Source organism: Cryptomeria japonica, chromosome 3, assembly GCF_030272615.1.
Source record: "Cryptomeria japonica chromosome 3, Sugi_1.0, whole genome shotgun sequence".
In the NCBI taxonomy this organism is placed as follows: Eukaryota; Viridiplantae; Streptophyta; class Pinopsida; order Cupressales; family Cupressaceae; genus Cryptomeria; species Cryptomeria japonica.
The window spans coordinates 521285214-521310583 of NC_081407.1; the positions used below are offsets into that span (position 1 = coordinate 521285214).

A 25370-nucleotide genomic window follows, 5' to 3' on the forward strand; every position below is an offset into this window, starting at 1 on the left:
ATCCGTGTTCCCTCCTTGGGGAAGTGATGATCTTCTTCTCCTTTTTCATCACTAATGTGATTCTCTAAACATTCCTCTTAACTGTTTCTAGAAACGTTTGTTCTCTAAAAACATTAAATCTTCATCACATATGGGGCTCCCAAAGATCTCCATCTCTGTAGCAGTTTCCTCTCCAACATGGACTACTTCCACCGCTACAACATTTTGGGCCTCCTCTTGTGATAGGTTACATTCCTTGGCATTGCAATCTTTCAACTCTTCTCTTTTTGCATTTTAATCTTCAATAACTTCCCCTTCTTTGAGGGTGTTGTGACCTTTTTTCACACATCACCCCATTGAGAATGGGGACCCTCTCCTTTCCTTCTTTCTAGGGTTTTTGTTAGTGTCCAGTGGCCTTCCGCTTCAGTTTTGCTCAGTTTTGTCAAGTTTTGAACGGTTTGAGTCTTAAGGATTGAGAGTCAGTTTTTGCAAGCCAAGTGATAACAAAGTCTAGACACCGTCAAAGTGCCTAGAAAGGCCCAAGGACGAAGAACGCAATTGATTTGAGTGAATTTAGACAACTTTCTATTTTTGGAAAGTTTGTTTTTTTGCTTTTTCCTATTTCCTATTTTTTAGGAAGTTTCGTTTTTGACATTTTTAGCTCGATCCCCGGGATGGCTATTTTTAGAAAGTTTTCCCTATTTTTTGGAGATGTCTGCTTTTTGCTTTTTCAGAGTGGGGACCTAGGGTTTGCATCAGCACCACTGACCTGCATCGATCGCGATCGAAAACTTTCAAGTTTTGACCCAAAAAGCTAAGTTCCTACTTTTTAGGGTTCATGGCACTTCGGATGGGTTACGTTACCCGAGTATGGATTCCAAATATCATGTTAATTTGGCTAGATTAGAGGAAGTTGTTAAATTTTAAAGTTTTCCAAATATTTCTAACTCTGGCAAATGGTGTTTAATGTTGTGACAGGAGCTTCTAAAAGTCCACCGTGATTGGTGCCATAAAGATAGCAAAGTCTGCCATAGAGGTGAACTCCAAAAGTCCGCCCATGAAGGTGCAACTCCAAAAGTCCGCCCAAGGTGCAAATGCAATGGTCATGTTCTTCAAAAAGTCCGCCCAAGGTGCAAATGCAATGGTCATGTTCTTCAAAAAGTTCGCCCTACTCTTGATAGCAAAGTGGCATGAGCCAGGAAGTCCGCCCTCCAAAGTGACCATGTAGGAGAGAGTCTGCCCAAGGTGAAGTGAAAAGTGCATAAGTCAAAAGTCCGCCCAACAAAGTCCGCCATGGAGGAGAGACAAAAGTCTGCCCTATTGATGGAGATGGTGCAAGGAGGCCAGTAAAGTCCGCCATCCATGGTTCCTCAGAAAGTCCGCCCATGATGGAGACTCACAAAAGTCTGTCCTACTCTTGATAGCCTTGGAGAAATGAACCAAAAGCCTGCCCAAGCATTGGAGCATGTTTGAAAAAGTCCGCCCAAGGTGAAGGTGCATAAGTCTCAGAAGTCCGCCCCAAGATGATGGAGAGGGAGCCCAAGAAAGTCCACCTTGTAAAAGTTAAAAGTGTTTGGAGGAAGCAAAAAATCCACCCTCCTAAGATCATGACCTTCTCAAAGTCCGCCTTGCAATGAAAGGTTAAGTTTGTTTTTTCCCAAAGTTCGCCTTGCAATGAAAGGTTAAGTTTTTTTTTCCCAAAGTCCGCCCTAAGGTGAGATTAGGAGTAAGCAAAGGTATCAAGGCAAGCAAAGTCCGCCCTTCAACTTATGGGAGAAACACTCAAAAGTCCGCCCTCATGGTGTATACTAAAGGTGGCAAGCCTTAAGAAGTCCGCCTTGAGGCAAAGTATAATCAACTTCTCCAAAGTCTGCCTTAGATAGAAAGGTTTTGAGGTGCACAAGATGATAAAGTCCACCTAAGGAGATGGCAAGTGATGTGTGAACATGAGAAAGCCCGCCCTCTTGCAAAGACCAAGTGCATGAGACAAGGAAGTCCGCCTAAGACTAGTGTGCATTGGAGAGTGAAAGGCTTGAAGTCCGCCTTCCTACTTGGAGATAAATCAAGCAAAAGTCCGCCCTAGGTGGAAAACATATGAGATGCCTAAGACAAGTAAAGTCCGCCTGAGGAAGAAAGAGATTCCTAAATGCTACAAAAATCCGCCTTGCAATAAAAGATTAAAAACTTCGCCCAAAGCGCTTAATGATAAGACAAACTCAACAAAGTCCGCCCTGCTCATAATGGAGGTCAAAATAAGTCAAAGGTTGCTGACTAAGTTAAAAAAAATAGAATATTCTGAGTGATGTCAGCAAGATCTTGGAGAATTTGAACTTAGAATTGAAAATAGAAAGTTTCTTGTGGGATGAATCTTGCAGATTGAATCGATTTTGAGACTAGAAATCAAATTAGAAACTTACATTTGTGAGAGATTCGAACTAGATGAGGATGACATTGCAACTCAGAATCAAATAAGAAACTTTCTCCATGAGTATCTAAGACTGAAATCGAATTAGAAACATGAATTGGAAGAGGATCTGCATGTTTCTAATTATGAAATCCAACTTCAATACAAATAAGACATTCTTTCCTTCATTTTTACACACAAGAGTTCAAATTTCTAAGTGTTGAGAGCAGGTTGAAGGAGTTATCTAGCAGGTTTGAAGACATTTTCAGAAGCTTTTTGCAGGTTGGGCGTATTTTTGGTGAAGATCTGAATGTAACTATCATTTTAAACTTGAGCATTATCGGATTTTTGGAGTTAAGCCAACCGATTGAAGGCAGATTCATCGAGTTTTCTGAGTTTTCATCAAGTTCCTTCTATCTTCCTGTCTTTTTCTTCTCATTCTATCGAAGGTGAAATTGGTTTTGAAGGCAGATTTATTAAATTTTCTGAGTTTTCTAAGTTCATTGGAGGTGATTTTAGCAGATTTGCCCAAAATATCAATAAGAAAGATCAAGTTGGACTGAATATTCTTACCTTCTTTCTTATTTCCCGCCTTTCAAAACAAGTTTGGATGAGATTGATGTTATTGCAGACCTGGTTTTTGGATTAAAATCAGAATTTAGAGTATGGAGTTTTATTATCATTTTCAGAATTCCTACATGTGAAAACTCCATTTTATGACTAAGTATGAAAAATGAAGTAAACAACTTCAACCACTAAGTCATTTAAAACCTCAAATTTTAAATTGAAATTCTGATTCTACCTTAGGCTTCATGTGTTTTCGCAGATTTCAGTCGCGATGAAGTTTCAGGGAGACAAGGATGCTCCTCCTAAATCAAGGATGAACTCGAAGTGGAAGAATGTCAGTGATACCAACCTCGGACATATCAATCTGAGGGAGTTTAAGAAAAGGATGTTCGACTTGGACAACCTTGTGCCTACTGTGACCACGCGTAAGATGATGAAGAGTGGCATCGTACATGCTGCTGGCTTTCTCCCTACTATGCAGTGCACGAAGTTGGTAGTTGAGTGTTCTAGGCACTATAACCCTGACAGTAAATATGTTGTAGCACCAGACGGAAGAGTGTTAGCTAATATCAGTGATGTAGCCGTAAGGGAGGCATTTAGAATCCCAGAATATCATGATGTTGTATATGTGACCAAGGATGAGGCCAATCAAATGTATCAAGACCACATGGAAGAGTACGAGGCCACCATCAATCCTTCATGGCTGGATAAACCAAGAAAGGGGGCCTCTAAGCTATCAAAGAAGAACTCGGTGAGGGCATATTTTAAAGAAGACATTGGAGACACAATTGTCCTTTTGAACCGAATAATGGGTAATCCCCAAGGTGCTCCATTTGAGCCTTGGATGTATTACTTCATTAATGAGATAATGAATGGAGTCAAGATGATTGACTGGGCTCAGATAATAAGCAACAACTTGGACAGCCAACTGAAAATTTGGAGGGAGATAAAATCTTCTACATGAGTTCGTATTTGTTCTATTCCCTTCCTAGAACTTATAGATACAGAGGCCTCACCTACAGAGGAGAGGTGGGAAACAAGGAGAACCAGTTTCCTGTTTACGATTGTTACCCCCAGCTGCATATGGAAGAAAAATTACATTTCAAGGAGGTGAATGATGCACTTCTAATGCATATCACGCGAACACTGCAAGGTGGATTACATCAGAGACTCTCTCAAGAGTCAAAAGACCTCATAAACAGATTCAGGTATTGGTATATCCAATACCCATTCACCTATATCAGAATTCAGGGATTCTCTGGATCTCCCTACAAGCTCCCAATTTATCCCACCAACCGAGTTGTGCTGCTAGAAGTTGTGAGGCAATTGTAGAACTTCATGACGGTTCAGAGAGAGAAGCAAAAGAAGGCAAGAACATCTTCTCTCACTATTGGAAATGGATTGGAGACGTGTCCATCAGCACAAGCTGCTGCCACTGCTGAAAAGGAGCTGGCATGGTACCCCTTCTACCTATACAAGGCAAGAAGGAACTTTGATCCGTTCCGTAAGATGAAAAGGATAGAAGGAATTGTATTTGAACACGGGACTGATTTAGAGGATTATTGGGCTAATGCAGCCGATAGTTTTGAAATCAGAACAAGATTTTGGTCAAGAATTCCCCTAGGCATGGTAAGAGCAACAAAAGTATTCAAGGTTGCTGATCAAGTGGAAAACACTCCTGAACTTGAATAACCGGATTTCGAGAAGATAAGAAATGGGCCACTTGCCTTGATTGATTGGGCAGACGGGGAAAAATCGGATTTGGCAGACCTTATGAAGACAGTGGTCGAATACTCTAAGTGGTGGACATCCGAGAAGACAAAGCAGCTAAAGTCCAAAGGTGTTGCCTTGACTTATAATTTGATGGGAATGGATGACTCTATGTCTTCCAACCATGGTATCTATTCAGGCAATGCTCGGAATCCAAAAAGTGTTGGGTCCCGGAAGAAAAAGGAACCTGCTGGAAATTCTGGAAAGGCCAAGGGAAAGAAAATTGTTGGGGAAAGATGTGAATCAAATGAAGGTCATTCGACCTTGAGTGTCGCATCTGTTGTGCCTGACCAGAATACTCTTGCGGAACAGGAGATGGACACAAATATGGAGGATAATGAAGTGAGAGTGCCTTCTCTTTCGGTTGAAGAGATAATGAGAGAAGTCGTCCAAAATCCAACCAAGGAACAAGTTGAGCCTCCAGCGGTTTTTTCTTGATGGTATAGTTACTGGCCCTGGGAAAATAGATGTTGAATTTGATAAAAATACTGAGGAGCAATCAACCATTCCTGATTGGTTGAGAGAGAGGATAAGGGCTAAGGTTCCTAATGAGACCCACTCAGAAGAGAATACTGCAACATTTTTGGCGAAGGTGAAAGAACCAGCTGTGATTAAACCACCTAAGCCAGCTAGAAAATTCTCTTTGATTCTGAGGGATGGTGTAGGGTTCAGAACGGTTCAGATAGTTGTACCGAAGGAAGGAAAGACCCAGAGTGATGTTGCTCCAGAAGATTATAAAATCACTACAGTAGAGTTGGGTAAGCCTACTCAGGCTCAAGAGATCCAATATTTTGATGATTCTTGCAACGCCCTCAAGGCAAGACTAGCCAAGGAAAAGGAGAAAAGAATTAAGGTTGAAGAAGAGAATCAGCAATGGAGAAAATATGTTCTCCATCTAACTAAGCCACTTAATCATGACATACCAATTACCCCTCTGCAGCCTCTTCCGCAGGAGTCGATGAAAGATCACGAGGACATGAAGGGCACATTCGGGCAAGTTAAGGAATGGACCTCAAATGCTTCGGCACGGGCTGACATAATTGTGGAAAATTTGGTATAAGAACATGAGTCGGCTTCTTCATTAGTCAGCAGCATTCAGGACTTGGCTGCAAATTGGGAGGATATTGAAAAAATCCAAGATGAAATACTTCCACAATTGAGGATTATCCGAGGTGTCAAAGCAAGACTTGATAGATGCAGGTGTCATCCAGGCTGGGGATAAGTATGATTTTAACACTTGGTATTGTGCTTTGGTCACCAGGATTGAGGTCCTAAAGAAATATGAGACTAAGTGTTTCGAGATTGAGAAGAATGTTAGAGAAATTTTAAGTAAAGTGTTTCATGTGGCATCAGAAATTTGGCATAGGGAGGGCATGCGAGAAAAACACCTGCAGGCAAAGAACTTGAGAGCTAGAATTCAGTCGAGCTTTTTCAAAGTCTCGGGGATGATTGATAAAGGGGATCTCTCAAGAATTGCGAGATTTCTCCTCATTGACGAAAACTTTCTTGCCGAGGCAGTTGAGTGGGAGTGCATCCTCGCCACGTGTACTGATGATGTGGACGTCATCGACTTCTAGATTAGTAACTTGCCAAGTCACTATAAAAGAGGTTCGACTCATTGTGTCCAGATACATTGAATCTGCAAAAAGGGAAACTGGACACTCACCTCAATGATAATAGTAGTTGTGCCACATGTCACTGTTTTTTTTGTCTGAACTGATAGAGTTTTGAGAAACCCTAATTAGGGTTTGTAACTTTCAATCTGGGCCCTTGATCACTGTTTGATCTTGGCTATTCATTATTTTCTGAAAAACTATATAAGGCTACCTCCTCTAATTTGGAGAGTGTGAGGTTTTTGATATATTGTTGCGTGAAGGTCATTTTTTCAAATAATACATTGCATGTGCACTTTCTCTTAAAGCTTTGCAATCTTTGTTATTTGAGTGATTAGCATGGTTTCAATTTCCTCAACACATTAATTAGAAGTTAATTTAGATTTGCTTTCAAAGTTGTTAGAGTTGAATGAAGGATTTGATAAGTATTAATTAACGGTGTATCTCCGCTCATACTTTTGGTGAATGGATGATTTCCATTTCACTGTGCAAAGTTAGTTTGAGCCTATCCCTTGTGTATGCCAAAACTTCGATCATAAGCACAACCAATGAAGATGGCACCCCCTTTGTGTAGTTGTCCTTAGTGTGGCGAAACAAAGTGCGGTTTCCCGAGAACACCCAGTTAATACTGTCTCCAGAATTCGTAGGTTTAGATCAGCTTTCTTAAACCCTATCCCCTTTTTTCCCTTTTTGAAAGTCTTAGTCCTGGAAAATCAAAAAAAAAAAGAAAGAGCCTGAAATTGACAAATTTATCTAAGTCCAGAAGCTTGAAAGACATTCGTAAACGTAAGTCCCCCTTGAGATTTTCAGCATACACTACCCAAGTAGCTATCCCACTAAAGTCGCTTGTTCGCACATATAGACCTTGGAATCAGCAGTGATTTTTCAGGAGAGGATAGAATACCTTTGGGTATCTTATTCTAATGTTTGGTAGATGATAAAACGTACACCAACAGGGGGTAACACAACTCAACAGTTCTATCAAACTCACCTATCTCTTTATCTTCATCCCATCCATCTATCTTTGATCTCTATAACTCTTGGAAGACCACATTTAAGGGTCTTCTATCCACTAATACTTTTGCAAACTCTTCAATAGATTTAATCTTTACTTGTTCTAAAAAATCCACCCCTTGGCTAATCCTTAACTCGATGGCTTTTCTCTTTGAAAATGGTGCTTGCTCACAAGGTGAAAACTTATCCTCACCATTCTTTTTCAGCTTCTCATAACTCTTCAACACCTTTGTTGTAGATTTCTTTTTCCTTGTTTGCTTATTGTTGTATAATCACATTCCTCCAACAAGCGCCATAACTCTTCCAACTAAATCTCTAATTTTTGCACCTCTTTTTGTTGGTCCTTTGTTAGCTTCTGCCTTTGTATGTGTCTTATCTTTTCTTCCACCTTGATTATCCTTTTTCTTATATTATAATCTAACTCCATATTCGATTTCACAGCTAAAGCTCAACCACGCAACTACCCCTCCTTGTTTCCTCATAGCTCTCCCCTTTTGCACATAGCGGTTCATAACAACAACATTGCATCAATCTTTTTAAACTGGTGATACACTTTTCTCATTAAAATTCCTTCCCCTATTCTTCGTAGACATTGAGCTTTCGATTTCCTTTAGCACAGGATGTAGACTCGAACTATATAAACATAGCAAAACATAGGATGGTAAAATGCAGTAAACACAACCATTCCAAATGAAAGACAACGATTAACTACTGTATTTAATTAACAACTCATACACAACTGCTCTTTTTGAATCAGATTTGGTATCTCCTTGATTCAAAGTTTATTTGTGCCTATACTATTACTGCTTCCAAAGTCTAGGCTCCCCTATCCATTTGCAAGTACCGATGTAAGTGCCCATGCTTCCCCTTTAACCACAAAAAAAGAACAGAACACTTAAACTATCAAAGCAGGGTTCTCATAGCATTATTACTTACACAATCTTCATGCCAACGTCCTCGCATGTGGATCTATTAGCTTTGATACCCAAAATTGATGCAGATAAAGGCCTCCACCCTGCAAACAACTCTAACAAAATTGCAAAAAACAAAAAGATAAATGACCAAACAATCCTGCAGAGCTCAAAAATTAATTTGAATATTCCATTTCATTATTTAGCAATACAAAAATTATTACAAAGAAGCAAATTGTCTCATAATCCTCCTTCATTCCTTCCTCCCCTCACTCCAAGCCAAAAAACCCAAAATATAACCCGACTACCACCAACCCACTACAAAAGAAACACTCCAAAAAAAGGATTGTCACCTGAAAAAAAAAAGCGGCACTAGAAGCACACCACAAATAGGGAACATGAAAATAAAGAGGAACACATCCCTGCAGGTGCTGACTCAAATATGTCAATTTTGAGAATATACGGTTCATAGCTATTCCTGCACCTCTCTCACAGATATGTGCCTTTCTCATTTTTCACATCTTGTGCTTCTCTCCTCCTCACTGCATGCACTCTCAACTATTGCCTACAGCAATCTCTATTTAAAACACTACTTGTCACAAGATCTGTTTGTTATGAATATAGAATGGCACTTAATCATTGGCCACTATAGTCTGTTACACATGTTTATAATTAAATAGACATTGCTCATAAAAAAATTTCAACAGAATATTGTATAATTCCCCATACCTAGTTGTATGAAGCACTCTCATGTGTTCCAATTAAGTGCAAAGAACTCCTCACGAGATTGTTTCATACCTAACTATTTTACAAATGGGGCAGTAAGTTACTGTGAGGAAACCCTGTAGTTATTGAACTTAAGTCAAATTGTTGGTGTTAGAAATAAGCCACACCCGGACCGACGATGGACTGGTCCAAGAGGGGCCAGTAGCTCAGTGGTAGAGCCTCCAGCAGCGTATGGAAGGTCCTAGGTTCGAGTCCTAGCTGGTCCATGTCTCAACATGGTATCAAAGCCAGGTGTTAGCACATATTTTTGCAAAATATTCTATGCTATTTGTTTGATGTTTTATATGTACATTTTCATCATAAGAGCATTTATTGCTGGATTGAATATGCAAGAAGTATGTTGCAGTATCAGAAGGATCCTACTGTGACCTGTTTTCAAAATTGAACAAGTACCGCTGGGGCATGCTAAGAGTTGGCACTGAATAGGGACTGCATGAGGAAGTTTCAGCGTGACAGTATTGGGATCCTTATAAAGACATTCTTTGGGCCTATGTGATAGACTCTGATATTTATTGGCACATATGAAGTCTCTATGGAAGGTTGGAAGTGTAAACAATATATGAAGAGGAGCTAAATTAGCATAATTACCAAATTTGAGCTATCGGCGTAAGTTACCCCGACAAGACCGACTAGCCGAAACAATGAAAGAACCTATCGACGTAACCTAGACCGACCATTCTGAAGGAGAACCAAAAGGAAGTTCAAAAAGGAGGGTTTCATCGGCATAACATTCATTATCGGGGGCATGAGAAAAGTGTTGTGCCGATAGTCAATGAGGTTATCGGTACAACTTACACCGATGAAGGAGAATACGAATTAGAGGTCGGCATTGTCATCGGGCCATCGGAAAGTGTCATCTCACACTACCCCGATACCCGATGGGCTAGGTGGCAAAGGCAGTGTCATCGGCATGACTTACTATGATGAGGCGATACCAAAAGGAGGAAAATGTTAAGTCATCGGGGTAACTTAAACTATCAGTGAGAGGTGTTTTAGGTTATGCCGATACCCGATGAGGAAGACAAGTCGGGCACGGAGAAGGAGACTTGATCGGGATGAGTTACACCAATCGAAGATGAAGTCGTCGAGATATCATCGCCTCATCGAGAAGAGACATCTTTTGTTACACCGATACCCGGTGAGAAAGCGGAGGTAGGTGCGAACGAGGAGATCTCATTGGGGAAACGTATGCCGGTAGACCGGAGTAATAAAAGATACATAAGTGCAAAGGCGGTGACATCGAGTCATCGAAGAAACATAAAGTGAGTTGTTTCGATGCCCGATAAGGTGACCCAATGTAACAAGAAAGATGCGGATTACGAAGGAAGACTCATCGGGATAACTTAAACCATCAAAGGAGTGTATTTGGAGTTATGCCGATACCAGATGGGCAGAATGCCACGAAGGAATAGAAGAAGGGTATATCGGAATGACCTACGCCGATGTGATATAAAGGTAAAGGTAAAGCCTAGCTAGAAGGCAGAGCCATCGAGGAAGTTATAACCATCGAGATGATAACAAATGAGCTATGTCGATACCCGACGGAGTGATCGGTGAGACCTATGCCGATCAAAAAGACGGGTGGCGCCAAATGATTGAATTATCAGGAGGAGTAATAACGACTAGCCGTTACAAAATCTGATCTCAACGAATCCACCCGCCATTATTAAATAGCAGGCAACGGATAGCTCTGTGCTTACACGAGGCGAATTATAGCACCATTTCAATTGAGTAAATGCTCCTGGTGTATTAGATCTTTATATAGAAGCTGGTATGAGGATTTTGCATAAGCAGATTTAAGCAAACGGAGGGATTGAAGTGGAATTAAACTGCAAAAAAATTGAATTTCAAAAGGCTTGAAGAACTCAAATATGGAGGCTTCTAGTTCCAAGGGCAAGAGGAAGGTCATTGAGGTCTTTGAGAGCGCTTCGAAGAAGTCTAAAGGTGGAGAAGGTGCACAGAAACAAAAGTTAAACCAAGATATGATTGACCAAATGAGCTCACCAGGGGCCAAATCCTGGAGATCTAAGACTAATTTGCCTATCTGTGACCAATTAGAAGATGATTTCAAGGAGATTGGTGATGTTTGGACCAGGGTTAGAGGTCATGAGTTGTTCTTGTATCACTATTCACGAAGAAGCAAGCCGACCCCAATCTCAAACCCATGAACAACTAGATTGGGCAAACTTGTGGTTCCTAACATCTTTGTGAATATTCAATTGACGAAAACATTGGCTAGGGCTTATAATGCCACAAAAAGATGTATTCAATTACCAAATGGCGATGCATTCATCCGCATCTCAGCAGCCACCATTCAGGAGGTTTTTGATCTTGGATTTGAATCTAATGTGTCGTTGTCTTTTGAGAAATTGGAGGAAGAGTATACAAAGATGGATACCGTATACAATGGGTGGAATTTGGCCATACATAAGGCTGAGAAAGGAAAGTTAACAGATGAAGACGGGCCCCCGTTTGATATCAACATTTTCAGGCAGTATCTGCAATATACATATATGGCATGCGGTCAAGTGGGAGGAGTCTAGGTTCCGGATGTAGCTCGGATAGGACCTTTGGTTCTTGCTGCTAACACAAATGCATGAGCCAAGACAGTTCGATTATGCTAATTACATTGCTGAGAAGATGCGTGAAGGTTTCTTAAGCCTTCATAATAACCCTGACAAATCTTTTAAGTTCTATTCATTGTTGATGCACATTATTTTGTTTTATGGACAACACAGGGGGCTGTGGCCTGAGGAATTGAAGATAAATGTTCATGGCAAGGATGGACAGGAGCAACCAGTACAATTATGGGTATATCACTGTGGGATTCTCGGTTTATGATATCTCACTATATCAAATTTGAAGAATTCTTTGTGCGACCATTATACAGAGCTTTTGGAGTTTCTTTTGATGGGTCATTTTTAGAAGAAATCAAAAGATTTCTTAGACTCCATGAACATGGGTATACCAGGGTGAATCACAATTGGGGTGACTGGTATGTATGCCAGGACTTCACATATGTTAGGGTTTTTGGATTCGAGGGAGCTCCTTATGTCCTACCGAAGCCTGCACCTGACAGAGTTGCCTACCTGGAGATTGTGAAGCAAATGAGTGTCTCAAATGCACAGCATTTTGGGGGTGCCCACAAGCAAGTTTTCTTGCCCGAGACTTTACATTTTGGTGATTTCACTATTGTATCTACAAAGGCATATGAAATCATTGACAAGAGGTTAATAGAAGATTATAACCTCTCTGAGCACACAAGCCGAAAGAATTATGACTCGGAGGGTTATATGCACCAGAGCAGAAAAGGGCAAAATCTGGGCAATTATTTTCATGAGCACGTTGAAGCCTTGGATATCTTCAGAAACAAGGAATTTGAGTAGGCTATGCAGATCTTTCAAGACTTGAACCAGAGACTAGAAGAAAAAAGACAGACTGCAAGAGATGGAAGAAGAAGAAGAAGCTGAGAGTGAGTCAGGAGAGAATGAGGTTGTCTCAAGATTCAGGAGGCCTAAAAGGGAGGAGGAGCCTGAAGCACAGGACCTAACTGTTGCGAGGATAAATGTTGATGTTGATGTTAGGTTAGAAGAGCACACTTCTTTTGTGTCTAATGATGAATTCATCAAATCGAAGGAGTTTAAATCCTTCTTATATCACTTCAAAGGAAAGAGGCTAAGAGAAGCCATGCCTGATATAACACCAGAAAATGAGGCAGAGATGCTTAGAAAACTGAAGGTTGATATTGATGCAAAAGTAGAAGGCATGACCCCTCAAAGGGGAAGGCAGCTTCTTGTAGAGGCAGGAATTATCCTCTTTCCAGGCTGGGATCTTAGTGCATCCTTTATTTTTGATAGCCTATTACATTCAAATAAGGACTTCAAGTTAGACATTCAAGGCGTGAATGACATCTTCATTGGATCAAGATATGATCCAGATGATGAGGCTATGCGTTTGTGGACCCTCTATCCTCCAAATAAGAGGCCGAAGATCATAGATGTGGACAAGGCTTTTGGACACATGATGAAGTTAAAGGTTGGTGAAGTTGATCCCATGGTCACAACAGATATGGGAGTTGATATTTCAAGATTAAATAAAGCACAGATGAAGATGTTGGTAAGAGAAACAGGAAAATATAAATCATTATATGAGGAACTCTTAAGAAGCAGGGGTCAGCATGTACCCCAGCTAGCAGATGAGTCCAAACTGAAAAAGAAGTGCGAAGAACTGCACAAAGAAAACAAAAAGTTAAAGGAAAGAATGCAGAGCATAAGGACAGACACAGCATGTGTTCTACTGTCTAAACGATTTGAGAATTTGCAGAAGATACTGGAGGAATACTAGACTATCTACTAGAGAAACATGGATAACACAATGTCGCACCAAAGGATCCTTGATAGGTTAAACATGCTACTACAAGATCAGACACTGAGTGACAAAAGGATCAATAAGGTTAAAAAACTGATTGACACTCATGAAGGATTCACAACAGAGTTGAAAATTGAATATGAAGAGTGTAAGGGTATTGTCAATCATGGATTCCCAAGTGTGATAGATGATATAGGGGTAATAAAGGACAAAAACCAGTTGATTACCGAATGCAGATCCCTACTCAGTTCAGCCCTTAGTGTTGCCCGTTCGGATACCCTGTATATGAATGAAACAGGGGAACAGGTTGAGAGTTTTGTTACAGCGGAGATAGCGGTCAGAGACATCATTTTCAATGCCTGCACGTATAAAGATGAAGGATATCTTCGGCATATCCAGAAATGCGGTCAAAGGCTGGACGGAAAGCATTAGTTATGTTATTGTAATGTGTCGTAGTTATAGCAGTTAAGAGGGATAGTTAGGATTTTGTTAGTCTTAGTTTGTACTACTGAAAGGGTGTGTCCTTTCATTCATATCTTTTGAGTCATATATATAGAGAGAGTCATTTTGTATTCTAAAGGGGAGGGAACGTAAGAAAGACTACTATTTTCCAGACTGTCTGTTGCAACTAGCAGTGTTATGTAAAACAGGTTTGTAGAAATCAAAATTCATTTTGTGCAAGCAAGCGTATCATGAAGTACCTGTGAGTCTGCAGTTTTTGTATACCCATTGTTCCAAAAATTAATATACAATATTTGTTGTCTTTATCTTCAAATCGTTTCATGTTATATGATGTTGATGAGTTAAAATTCCTTTGGATAGATCTGAATAAGGTTTGTTGCAGTGTTTTATCACTTGTTGTTATATAAATAACAGAATTGTTTTTGTTGTTCTTATAACATACATTTAAGTCATTGCAGTGACAGTCTTGCATACTTGTGAGTTCTCCCAAACTGTCTCTAGGGATCACAAATATTTGTCCATTAAGTAACATGTAAATTGTCAAATAAGGCACTGGTCTGTTATTAGTTTTCTGTGAGTAAATCTGGTGTGCACAAAGTCCTCACCAGAGAAAAATATTATTAGTTTCTACTAGCATTGTTCTTTCATAATTACTCTAGGTTCCAACAGCATTCTTTTATAAGCTTTTATTCATTATCAATTATATTCAAGTTTTCAAATTAAAGCAAGTTAAAAGCACATAATAAAGCATAGTTGCAGGAAATATTTTGCCATTCTTGTAAACAGCTAATCTGTTAAGTTTTAAATTCACTATAAAGAAATCTCTTTGTGCTTTGGAGATTGAGGTATACCCACCTAGGTCTAGTGGAGCCTAAAGTGCAGAGGAATTTGGTCTTTGACCATTCCTGTTCGTTGGCCAAGGCTGATTGAGAAATCAGTAAGAGAGTTGGCAAAGCTCTAGGACTTCCAATCTATGGTTTTGGGAACCAACACCAGGTCCAGGCTAGGAGCCCCAAGCACACGAGAGGTGTAGCTTAAGGGGGGGTGTTGGTGTTGGAAATAAGCCACATCCGGACCGACGATGGACTGGTCCAAGAGGGGCCAATAGCTCAGTGGTCAAGCACTCCAACAACGTATGGAAGGTCCTAGGTTCGAGTCCTACCTGGTCCATGTCTCAACAAGAATCACTATATGAAACAAGTGCTAATTGGGCCATTTATACTCGTGAGAGAGGTTCATATGAACCACTACTCATGAAATAAGGGTCCATGAGTTTGACTAAACAATTAAGCGATTAAATTTGGATAAAACATCCTAATTTGATATGCTACCAAAAATACCTCCTAATTGATTTGGATCTCCATTGTGTTGCTTCTAAAAGAAGGTTGTCATACAAACATGTTATCCATTAAGTTATAGGATGAAAGATAATCCATGTAGATTATGAATAACATCTAGATATGGGCTGGTTGTGATAGATCAAGAAATATTAAGAAGAAAGAAAAAATGAAAGTTATTATATTATTGTCCACAAGTGACCAAGATTAGATAGTTAGAAATATTCCATCCTATTGTTATTATGTTAGTTGTTACTTGTTAGTATTACATCACATTGTTAGAATAGAAAGTGACGTTAGAATAGTTAGCAGGTTAGTAAATAAATATATGTTAGTAGGTTTGTTTGGGTAGTTGTAGGAGAAAATGGTAATTTTCCCGCATAGTGGTTTAGGTGGTTAAGATTAACACATTTTAACGGGCCTTTGTGAACAATGAAATATGTATCACATTATCCCGAACAATACAATCTTACATGTTATCCTGAAGCATTTTACAAATTCAAATTAGGTCAAGGGTATGAGAACGTACAACTGTTACAATAGCCAAGTACTAAGGCAAAAAGGGTGGCAGCATACTTCTGTATTGTCAATAGCATGTTGTCAGATGCTTGGTTGTCAAGCTACTTTTTGTTGAAATTATTACCTACCGCTCTCCTCTTCCTAGTAGATACCCTTGTTAAAAATAAGCTTGTGATCCTCAATAGCTCCAGGGATGTCTTTCCAACTTCTAACTATCCTATAAAGAAGAGACTATGCTGATCGCAACACAAAATAATTAGGGATGCGGTTTACTTGCACAACAATTAATCTGAACCCTAGCTCTTAGTCACATATTTGCAAGGTACAGAGATGTTCCTCATTCTTAATTTTAGAATGCACATGCTTGTAGATACACTTCTAGAGTATCCCATCGAAGATGTGAATTTGCAATGCAGTCTTTAGACCTACAATTATTTGCAAGGATAGAAATTTAATGTTCGAGTTCAGAGTCTGTTGATGGGCAATAGCTCTATTTCAACTTGACGGTTAGGCCTGAAAAATTCCTCGATTGTTTTGATTCAATGAGGCAATATCTGCTTCAACCAAAGGGAAAGCATTAAGAAGAAAATACTAGGAGACGCTGATCCATCTTAATGCTTCGCGGGGAGACAAAAGAAAGCATTTTTAAGACAGGGGAGCCACTGAAAGTGCTTATAAAAGAGAGAGAACATGAAATGGTAGACAAGCATGAAAAGGAAAAACTTATGAAGAGTGAAAGACGTCATACCTCCGTCCTGAAAGTGGGACGGCTAAGAAATGGACCGAGAGGAAATGGAAAGCCCGTCACATTAAAGTAAAGGCTGTCTCGCCCTCTACTTGTACTTATGGCTGTATTCTTATTATTGGTAGTCTTATCGCTGCCAGTGGCGTTACTCCTGAGTTGCACCCTCACATGAAGACGATTATAGGCAAACGCCTGCGTATGAAAGGAACGCCCTGGCCCTGGCCCCTGCCAATGCCCCTGACCCTGCCGGGTATATGCCAGAGATGCACTTGCCATGCCATTACACTTTCCCTTCTTTCCTCCTCGATTAAATATAAAACAAATATCCTCCTCACACTCATAACACGCGGACAATTTCCCTCCTCTTATTTCATTACATCGCACATCCATTTGAAACTCTGATAATTTGTAGGCGATTGCTGTTGAGTCGTTTTCAAAGTATCCGCTGACGCCATGTTTCGTTACACCGAAGATTACGTGGTCAGCATAAATGAATGAAAGATTTTAATAATATTTATAAGATTAAGTATTTATTGGAATGAATGAAGGATTTTTTCAAGAGGTCAAAGCAGTCTATGGGACCCACAGACATAGCACACCGAATAAAATTAGGGTACCACGATTCTAATCTGTCTGTGATGTTATTCCGTTTCTACTGCTCTAATGTTGCAAAATAGGCATATCCTCTTTTCCCACTCTTCTTTAAGCATGGAATAAAATAGAAGATTTAGTTTTTCCATGTTGTTAATCATCTTTTTGTAGAACACATTTTGAAAAGAAGTGGGCAATATATTACTTGTGTACTTCATTTGGATGTCTATTATAAGTTTTAGATTCCACATAAAGTGTTTTCCTATTTTTATTATCTCAATTATGAAAAGACAAACTTTTTATTATTAGTTCCTTGTGGAAGCAAAATACTATTCCATTCACCTAGTTTAATTACTTTTAACAACATCAACCAATAGGCATGAATAATTAAAATCTATTGACTTTTTTTGTAAAGTTTTTATTCTTTTATATGTATTCGATTTCTACAAATTTATTTTATCTCTAATTCTATTGGACAATAGTAGTATAAAGTCATATTACAATGGTGTCAGCCTTCAATTCTTTTGTACATTTTTTTTATGTATTTTCATATTACTATTAAAATTATATAAAGATGTGGACAATTGTGCTACTGTTGTCAAATAGTACTAAATAATTTGTATATTGTAAAATATTATATTTGAAATACTAATCCAAGCGAATAGTCTTTCTTGAAAGGTAGTGTGGAAAATTTATACGCATGCAACAAGGAAGGTGTATTACATTTATTAACACTAGTGATTTGATAGCAATGCCACCAATTGTCTTGAGATGTGCATTGCATAAAGTTTTCTTTTTGAGCTATTAGTCCAAGTGAAAAAGCCAAACACAAAAAATGTCAACAAGATGTTTTCTAATATTTTTAGGCTCCGCTTTGAAGGTAGCATGGAAAATTTATACTGATACACATGGGAGGATAAGTATTTTTGTCTATTTCATAAATCCAAGTAGATGGAATAGACATGACAATATTCGTTGTAATCTATTCTTTTTGGCTATTTGTAGAAATAATGTGAATTAGTCATCCATTTCAAACGGAGAATCAAATAGAAATTTTCATGTTCAATTATAAGATTTTTTTCTAATATGTTTCATCCAACTATTTGTTGTGACATTTTCACACATCGCCCCATTGCAAACGGGACCCCCCCCCCCCCCCCCCCCTCTTCCTTCTTTTTGCGCTTTGTTAGTTTAAGGTTTTTGGCAATCAAGCGACAATTTTGAGTGCCCGAGTCTCATTTTTTATGTGATCGTGCCTAGAGGTCTCCAAGGTTCTAGCAATGTTTTGAAGTCAATAGGATCAAATGTAAGAAAATGTTAAAATGTCAAGGTGAACCTAACTTTTGCCTAAGTGTTGAGATTGCAACAAGTTATTGGTGTGAATTTTGTGCTAGAGCATCAAATGTCCCTATAGGAATCATTTTTTTCTACTCCTAGGAGGTGAAATTAAATCAATGTTGCACAAAGTCCCGATGGACCCCAGTTTTCCACCCCTCAAATCTAGTTAAAATGATGAAAGTCTCAATGCGAAAAGATAAAATTTGACAAGTTTGGGCTTTTACAAGGTGAAAATCATCATTATTATGATGGAAAACATTTTTCCCCCGTGAAATTAAGGCATTAAAGTGATTTGTCCCGATGGGAGGTGTTTTTCCACTAGGTTTCAGTGTTTTTGGCGAAAATCCCAATGCATCTGGATTCTCCACTGTGTTTCTTCCGATGGAGGTTGTTTTTCCACCGGGCCTTCAAGAGCGAAAATGTACAAGGAAAGTGTGTCCCAGTGGACCACATTTTTCCACCGAGGGACAAATAATTAGGTTAAGTGCAGTGATTTGTCCAGATGAGATTCGAATCTCCACCTGACTGGAAAATGAGTGTGACGAAGTGAAGTGTAGATAAATTTACATTAACCCGATGAGGTGTGTTTTTTCCATTGAAGATAAAATGATGATAAAGTGACAAATTTATTTGTCCAGATGGAGTTTGAATTTCCCCTGGACTATGTTTATGAAGTTGATAAGTTTTATTGAGATTTTTGGTGTTCAAATGGGTCACGTTTTTCCACTGGAGATGTTTTTACATGAAATAATGAATTTTGAGTGTCAAGATGGCCATCAATTTTCCCCTGGAGTCAATTTGGGGATACAAGTGAACAAAATTATGAGAATTGTTTGTCTAGATGAGGGTCGATTTTCTCCTCAAGGCTTTATATGGTGAATGAAGATGAATTTAAGTGAAGTTATTTATCCAAATGGGGTTTGATTTTTCCCCAGATGGCTAGAACTGAATTCAAATGCAATTTTAAATGACACGTGTGCCCAAATGATATCAATTTTGTCTTGCCACAAACATTTAATGATCAAGTGAAATGAATTTAATGTTAAGTGTGGAATCCCGATGTAAATTGTTTTTCCACAAGGCTGATATGAGAAGTTTTATCCAACATTGCTTGTGTGGTGTATTCTCAACACAAAAACAAGAATAAAAAGGATCCAACCAACACTTAAATATTATTATAATGCCATTGATGTTACAGTTTAAAGGTCGATTGGAGGAGCACCATTGTTGGTTGGGGGTTCAAATTTGCTCAAGTGTGGAGTTGCACCATTGCTGGAGAGGATTTCCAAGTATTTTGTGGTGTCATTACTGATTGAGGTGACTTTGTTTGTGTGGTGTCATCATTATGGGGGCTATGATTTTGATTGTGGTTGATTGTGCCACCTTTTGGGGCAGACTTGTGACATTTGTGTGTGGTGTCATTGTTGGCCAAGGGGTGATTTCATTCAAATCTATGTTTGGCACCATTGTTGGGTGTGTTTGTGACACCATAGAGGGGGTGATATTGTTGATCTACATTTGAGACGTCATTCCCAGGCACCATTGATGCAGTGTTGATTCATTTTCTGTCCATGTTTGATGTTCCAAACTTCATTCCCAGCCCATCATTTGTGCAAGATGATTTTATGAGGGACCTATGTCATGTTTTAAGTGTTCCCAACCATTGAAATTGTGTTTTCAGAGGCATTTTCAGACCTAAAAAAGGTGTATTCATACTTTAATTTCAAAAAAAACCAAAAAAAAACCTGATACATCATTTTCTAAGAATAAACAAGTGTGTTCAGACTTGGATATTGCATTTTGAGCTTCAAATACTTCATCTTCTAAGTATTTGTAGGGTGTCCTTAAACTTATTTGTTGTGATCAGACTTACATAGAGTCTGGAAAATAGGTTTACAAGGAGGCGATATGCCCCATTTCAATCAAAATTTGTTTCATTTTCGGAATTTGTATTCCTTATCATTCAATTTCAAATTTTGAGTCTATAAATATGACAAAATCATTAAAATCGGAACTTAGGAAGTTCTAAAAATTAGTTATTAAGAATTATTTTTACCATGATATTAACTTCTACCTCCGTACAAGTGTTATGTCTAAGGTGGGGATATCAACAAGGAAGAACCAATTAAAGATCGTACAAGAGGGCTACTATCCAGAGTCACAGATATCATCCCGATGGAAGAAGGTCGCGGATATGAACATGGAGTACCTGGACATGAAGCAGACAAGGTGAAGAATGTTTGGAACAAAGAATCATCTTCCTTCCACCTTGCCAGCTAATATCATGAAGAGTGGAATTTAGCATGCAAATAGCTTTTTGGCCCTCCACTTAGTGTAATGAGCTTGTAGTTGAGTGCGCAAAGCATTATGATATGTTAACCAAAATGATCAAATCGCCTAAGGGGACTGTGCTTGCGTACCTAGCTAAGGAATTCATTGGGGAAGTGTTTGCAATCCCTAGATGTATTGATATGTTAGAAGTAACCAAGGAAGAGTCCCAAGCATAATTTGACAAAAAAGTGGAATCATGTTTGACAATTATTAACAATGAGTGGGTCATTGAGACAAGGCATCACCACTCCAGGTTACCCAAGAATCCCCTAAGTTCGGACTTCAAAGAGGAGTATAGTGGCTTAGTATTTTTGCTCAACCAAGTCATGGGAGCACCTAAAGAGGTGCTATTTGAGATAAGGATGTACTATTTTATTGAAGAGATATCAAAAGGAAAAATGATCAATTGGGTGAAAATCATCCAGTTGAGAGGTTTGGTAAAGACAAGGACATTCAAAATGATCTCCTATCTTGTATACATACTTAGCAGATATGTTGTGTACAAAGGATTGATACGCAAGGGCAAAGTTGAGAACAGAACAGTTTAGAGTTTATGAGTGTTATCCACAATTCCATCTACACGAGATTGAACATTACAAAAGGGTGAACGATGCTTTCACCATGTACATCACTAGACTACTGCAAGGCGGGATACACAAACGGTTGTCTAAGGAGGCAACTACACTTATCGAGAAGTATGGATCGTGGTATATCCAATTTCCTACCTTCACATACCTAAGGATTCAGGGCTTTACATTGGAACCATACAAGCTTCCTAGGTATCCGACAAACATAATAGTTTTACTCGAGGTAGTGAGATAGATTTTAGGGTATGATTCTCTTCAAAAGGCTAAGCACATAACAGGGATGACTTTTTGCATTACAAAAGATGATGGAGGTATGCCACAATGTGACTGCAATAGACATAGCTAGCGAGGAGTTGGAATTTTATCATCTTCAAACCTATAAGAGCAAGGATCTATTTGATCCATTTCAAAGAATTGTAAAGATTAAATGAGGAAATTTTATACACGAGATTGACATCGAATACTATTGGGCCAATCTCATAGATGAGTTCACAGTAAGAAGTAAGATTTGGTCTTTTATATCAATGGACTTCATGAAAAATTGTAATCTCTTCTCCACTCCAAATTAAGTGCAAGATGATGGGGATCCCATCCATTTGCAATATGTAAATGATAAAGACAAGCCTATCATGTTGCCTAGTTGGACATAACCTAAGTTGGTAGATTTGAATGTTTTTATGACAGAAGTGAATGATTACTCTAGGGAATGGGTGGACAAGTATGTTAATGAGTTGAAAAAAATGAAGGTCACCTTTGCCTATGAGAAGATGATAAATGAGGAGTCCTCTCTTAATGACGAGGAGAGTCAAACTCCTGAAAGAAGAAAAGGTATGACTGGAAAATCACAAGCTAGAGGCAAGGATATTTTTAGCCAGAATTCAAGGCAAACAAAAACAAAAATCTAACACTCCTCAATCTACCATGAGCTCCTTGTCCGTGAAGGAGAACGATACAACAGAGAAGGACGATGAGTCCAAACAGGGTTTTGACACAAAAATCCTACCAAAGAATAACCAAGACTTGCATGCTATAGCACAATTGGCACCACACGATGATGATGAAGAATTGTCAGGATCTCCCATAGTTTAGTTGGAGGTCGACTTGGGACACAATGTGGTGGATTTGACTAAGGATGCGAACATGGATGATGATGTTATTTCAGCCTTGAGAGGACTTGATCAAGACTTGAGCCTTGAAGATGGGATGAAATTTTTTGTTTTATTCCCGACTGGTTGCTAAGGAGTATGGAGAAGAAGAAAATGATAGAGTCGTAGCCTGCAGAAGATATTGATGATTTCCTAGCTACAATTGGCAAGGAGGAGGAGTAGAAGAAAGTTAAGATGTTCTCTAGGATTACTAGAGATGATACAGGAGCGCACATTGCACAAGTGGTTGTCTCGATGGGTGATAAGACCAGATTTGTGATTACTCCTATGGATTGTTAGGTTACCACAATTGACCTTGGACGAACTACAAAGAAGCAAGAGTTCTAGGAGCTAGATGATACAGTCAAGGCAATTAAGGCACGATTGGATAAGACAATTGAGAAGAAAGAGATGCTTGAGTGTGAGAACAAGAGACTCAAGGAGTACATTAAAGAGATGAAGCGAGGATCCTGCTTTTGTCTCATATGTTGCTTTTCATCATGGATCCCCTTTCAACCATGAGGAGATGAGGAATACATATCAGGAAGTTGGAAAATGGATTTAATATGTTTCGAAGCAGCCAGATGATTTCCTAGCTTAGTTTGTCCAAGCATTTGACAAGAGAACAATGCTTATATTCAGGATGCAGTACTTGGAAGGAGTGTGGGAAGATTTCCAACTGGTGTAGGAGAAGACTATTTCTCCCCTCTGAGTATTGAATCGAATTCATATGTCGACATTGATTCAAGAGATAGTTGTTCAGACAAGCAATGTTTATGATTTCCATGGTTGGTATTGTTCCTTGGCCATGCGAAAGATTGCGTATGATCATGCAAAACAAGAGTGCACAGAGATGGAAGGATTTGTTCAAGAGATACAATCCAAGATCTTTACATCTATTGAAGAATTATTGGGACTAGATGTCCATGCTTCCAACATTTTGAACTTAGAAGAATCAAAGGAAAAGATTAATTTTATTTACTTCAAGCTTTTGGAATCTTTGAGGAAGAATCAACTAGATGTCTTGGTTTCTCTTGTCAATCACATCAACAACTTGTAGAAGCTTAAGTTGGATTGGGAGAGAATTTTTTATGCTTGCTCAGATGCCTTGGATATGATCAATTTGTAGCAGGAAGGTCTACCTAGCATTACGATGGAGGAACTCAACTCAGTCTTAGCTGGATTCATTGAGTATGCAACTAGAGGGAGGAATGCAAGCTAGAATCTTTTAGAAGATTCCCTACTTGATGACTAACATCCCATTGGACCTCCTTTTTTATTCTACTTTTTGATCTAAACCCTAATTAGGGCAACATTAGGATAATGTTGGCATGATCTTGGCCCTTGATTCTGAATGAATCTTGGTCATTCATTTCATTTGAGACTCTATATAAATGTAATGCCCACCAAAATACCCTAGAGAAATTAAAACTACTAACACAATAATGGAGATTAACTTCTTTTTTTATTAACATCTATTAACAAATAATGTGTCACGTAACATCTCCATCTAATTACATTCATTAACCAATAACCATTATGAACACATGTCATTACATCAAATACGTAAGCGGAAATAACATAACATCATTAATCTCTCTCTAAGGTACTTCAACGTCATTACTTATTTTACCACCATAATGACATCCTACTCACATGATAAACATATTCCATCTTAATTTAATGCATCGTATTCATTTCCTCACCATGAGATATACAACCTACCAAATTATCTATCCATCATGATATGCATGTCATTCTACCATTTTACTACATATTACATTCCTTCCTTAGAAATGTAAGACAACCCCATATTCATACATTCATTTTATGCACCAAATCTAAATGTGTTTTAACCCATCATTTCGTTTCTACATGCTCTTATAATTTTCCATAATAGTGCAATCCTAATGCATGGGTATAATATATCTTTACTAATCCATTTAAACATACTTCAATCGTATCTAATACTAACATGATCTCATTCCATCTATCATGACTATCTACTCATAATGTATAAATCACAATTCATTCTTCAATCCACATGATAAACTAAATTCCCTTATTTCTTTACTTAATCACGAGTAAGCAAAACATCACACTATTCCTTCAATCATAAAGTTCGTTTACTAACTTACAAACATATTATTATATAAATTCATCACTTCTAATAAGTACATGGCATACATCATATACAAGTCACTTACTATCTATCTAGCATGATTTTCCTATTAGCGACATGATCTATTCACATTTATAATTCCTTCATTATATCATAGCTTACACATAGCACCAAAAGCAAACCCACGATTCCATTAGCAACAAAAAAAAATTTCTAATCCAACTACACATACAACCACTTTCCTAACATGATCATTTCATTTGATAATAAACCCTAATGCATAACACAAGAATCCTAATATTTTCCTTCCATAATCTTTTTCATTCTCTGCATACTTTTCTTAATTTCCAAGCATACACGTTGAGACATCATTATCTAAACCTTATCCATATTATCTAACATCCTCAATATTGACATTTAAGATTATTCCTTTTCTCGGGGTTCTTTCACATATTAAATCACAATCTAAAGAATAACCATAAAATTCCTTTCTAACCAATACAAAAAGATCATAGTACAAATCACATCTATTTCAATTGCAACACCATTGCCAAATTTAGGTACATGAAATCATTCCCTTAATTTAACAAGAACATCTCATTTCCACATTTACAAATCATAAGATATCCTAACTACCATTCATGAATTGCTTACAAATACATTTACATAACAATACTTCAAGAACATATCTCTTCTTTTTACATGATTCCATCCACCACAAACAAGATACTACATACATGCATTTCATCATTTTCATTACATAAATCTGCTACAAGGTACA

At 38.4% G+C, this 25370-nt stretch overlaps 1 protein-coding gene across 2 annotated transcripts in view; it reads right to left on the reverse strand.

Moving 5' to 3' along the window:
• The window catches only part of LOC131060213 (uncharacterized), a 53052-nt gene extending 36243 nt beyond the window's left edge, over positions 1-16809 (reverse strand). The window contains exons 1-2 of one of the 2 annotated variants that reach the window (XM_057993373.2): positions 16479-16616; positions 8284-8374 (exon numbers count right to left, since the gene is read on the reverse strand). In XM_057993373.2, coding sequence (XP_057849356.1) covers positions 8284-8310 — 27 coding nt within the window. In that variant the 5' untranslated portion in view covers positions 8311-8374; positions 16479-16616. Of the gene's footprint in view, positions 1-8283; positions 8375-16478 lie in introns of both variants that reach the window. The other variant, XM_057993372.2, reaches the window with a different exon arrangement.
• Positions 16810-25370: the final 8561 nt, after the last annotated feature.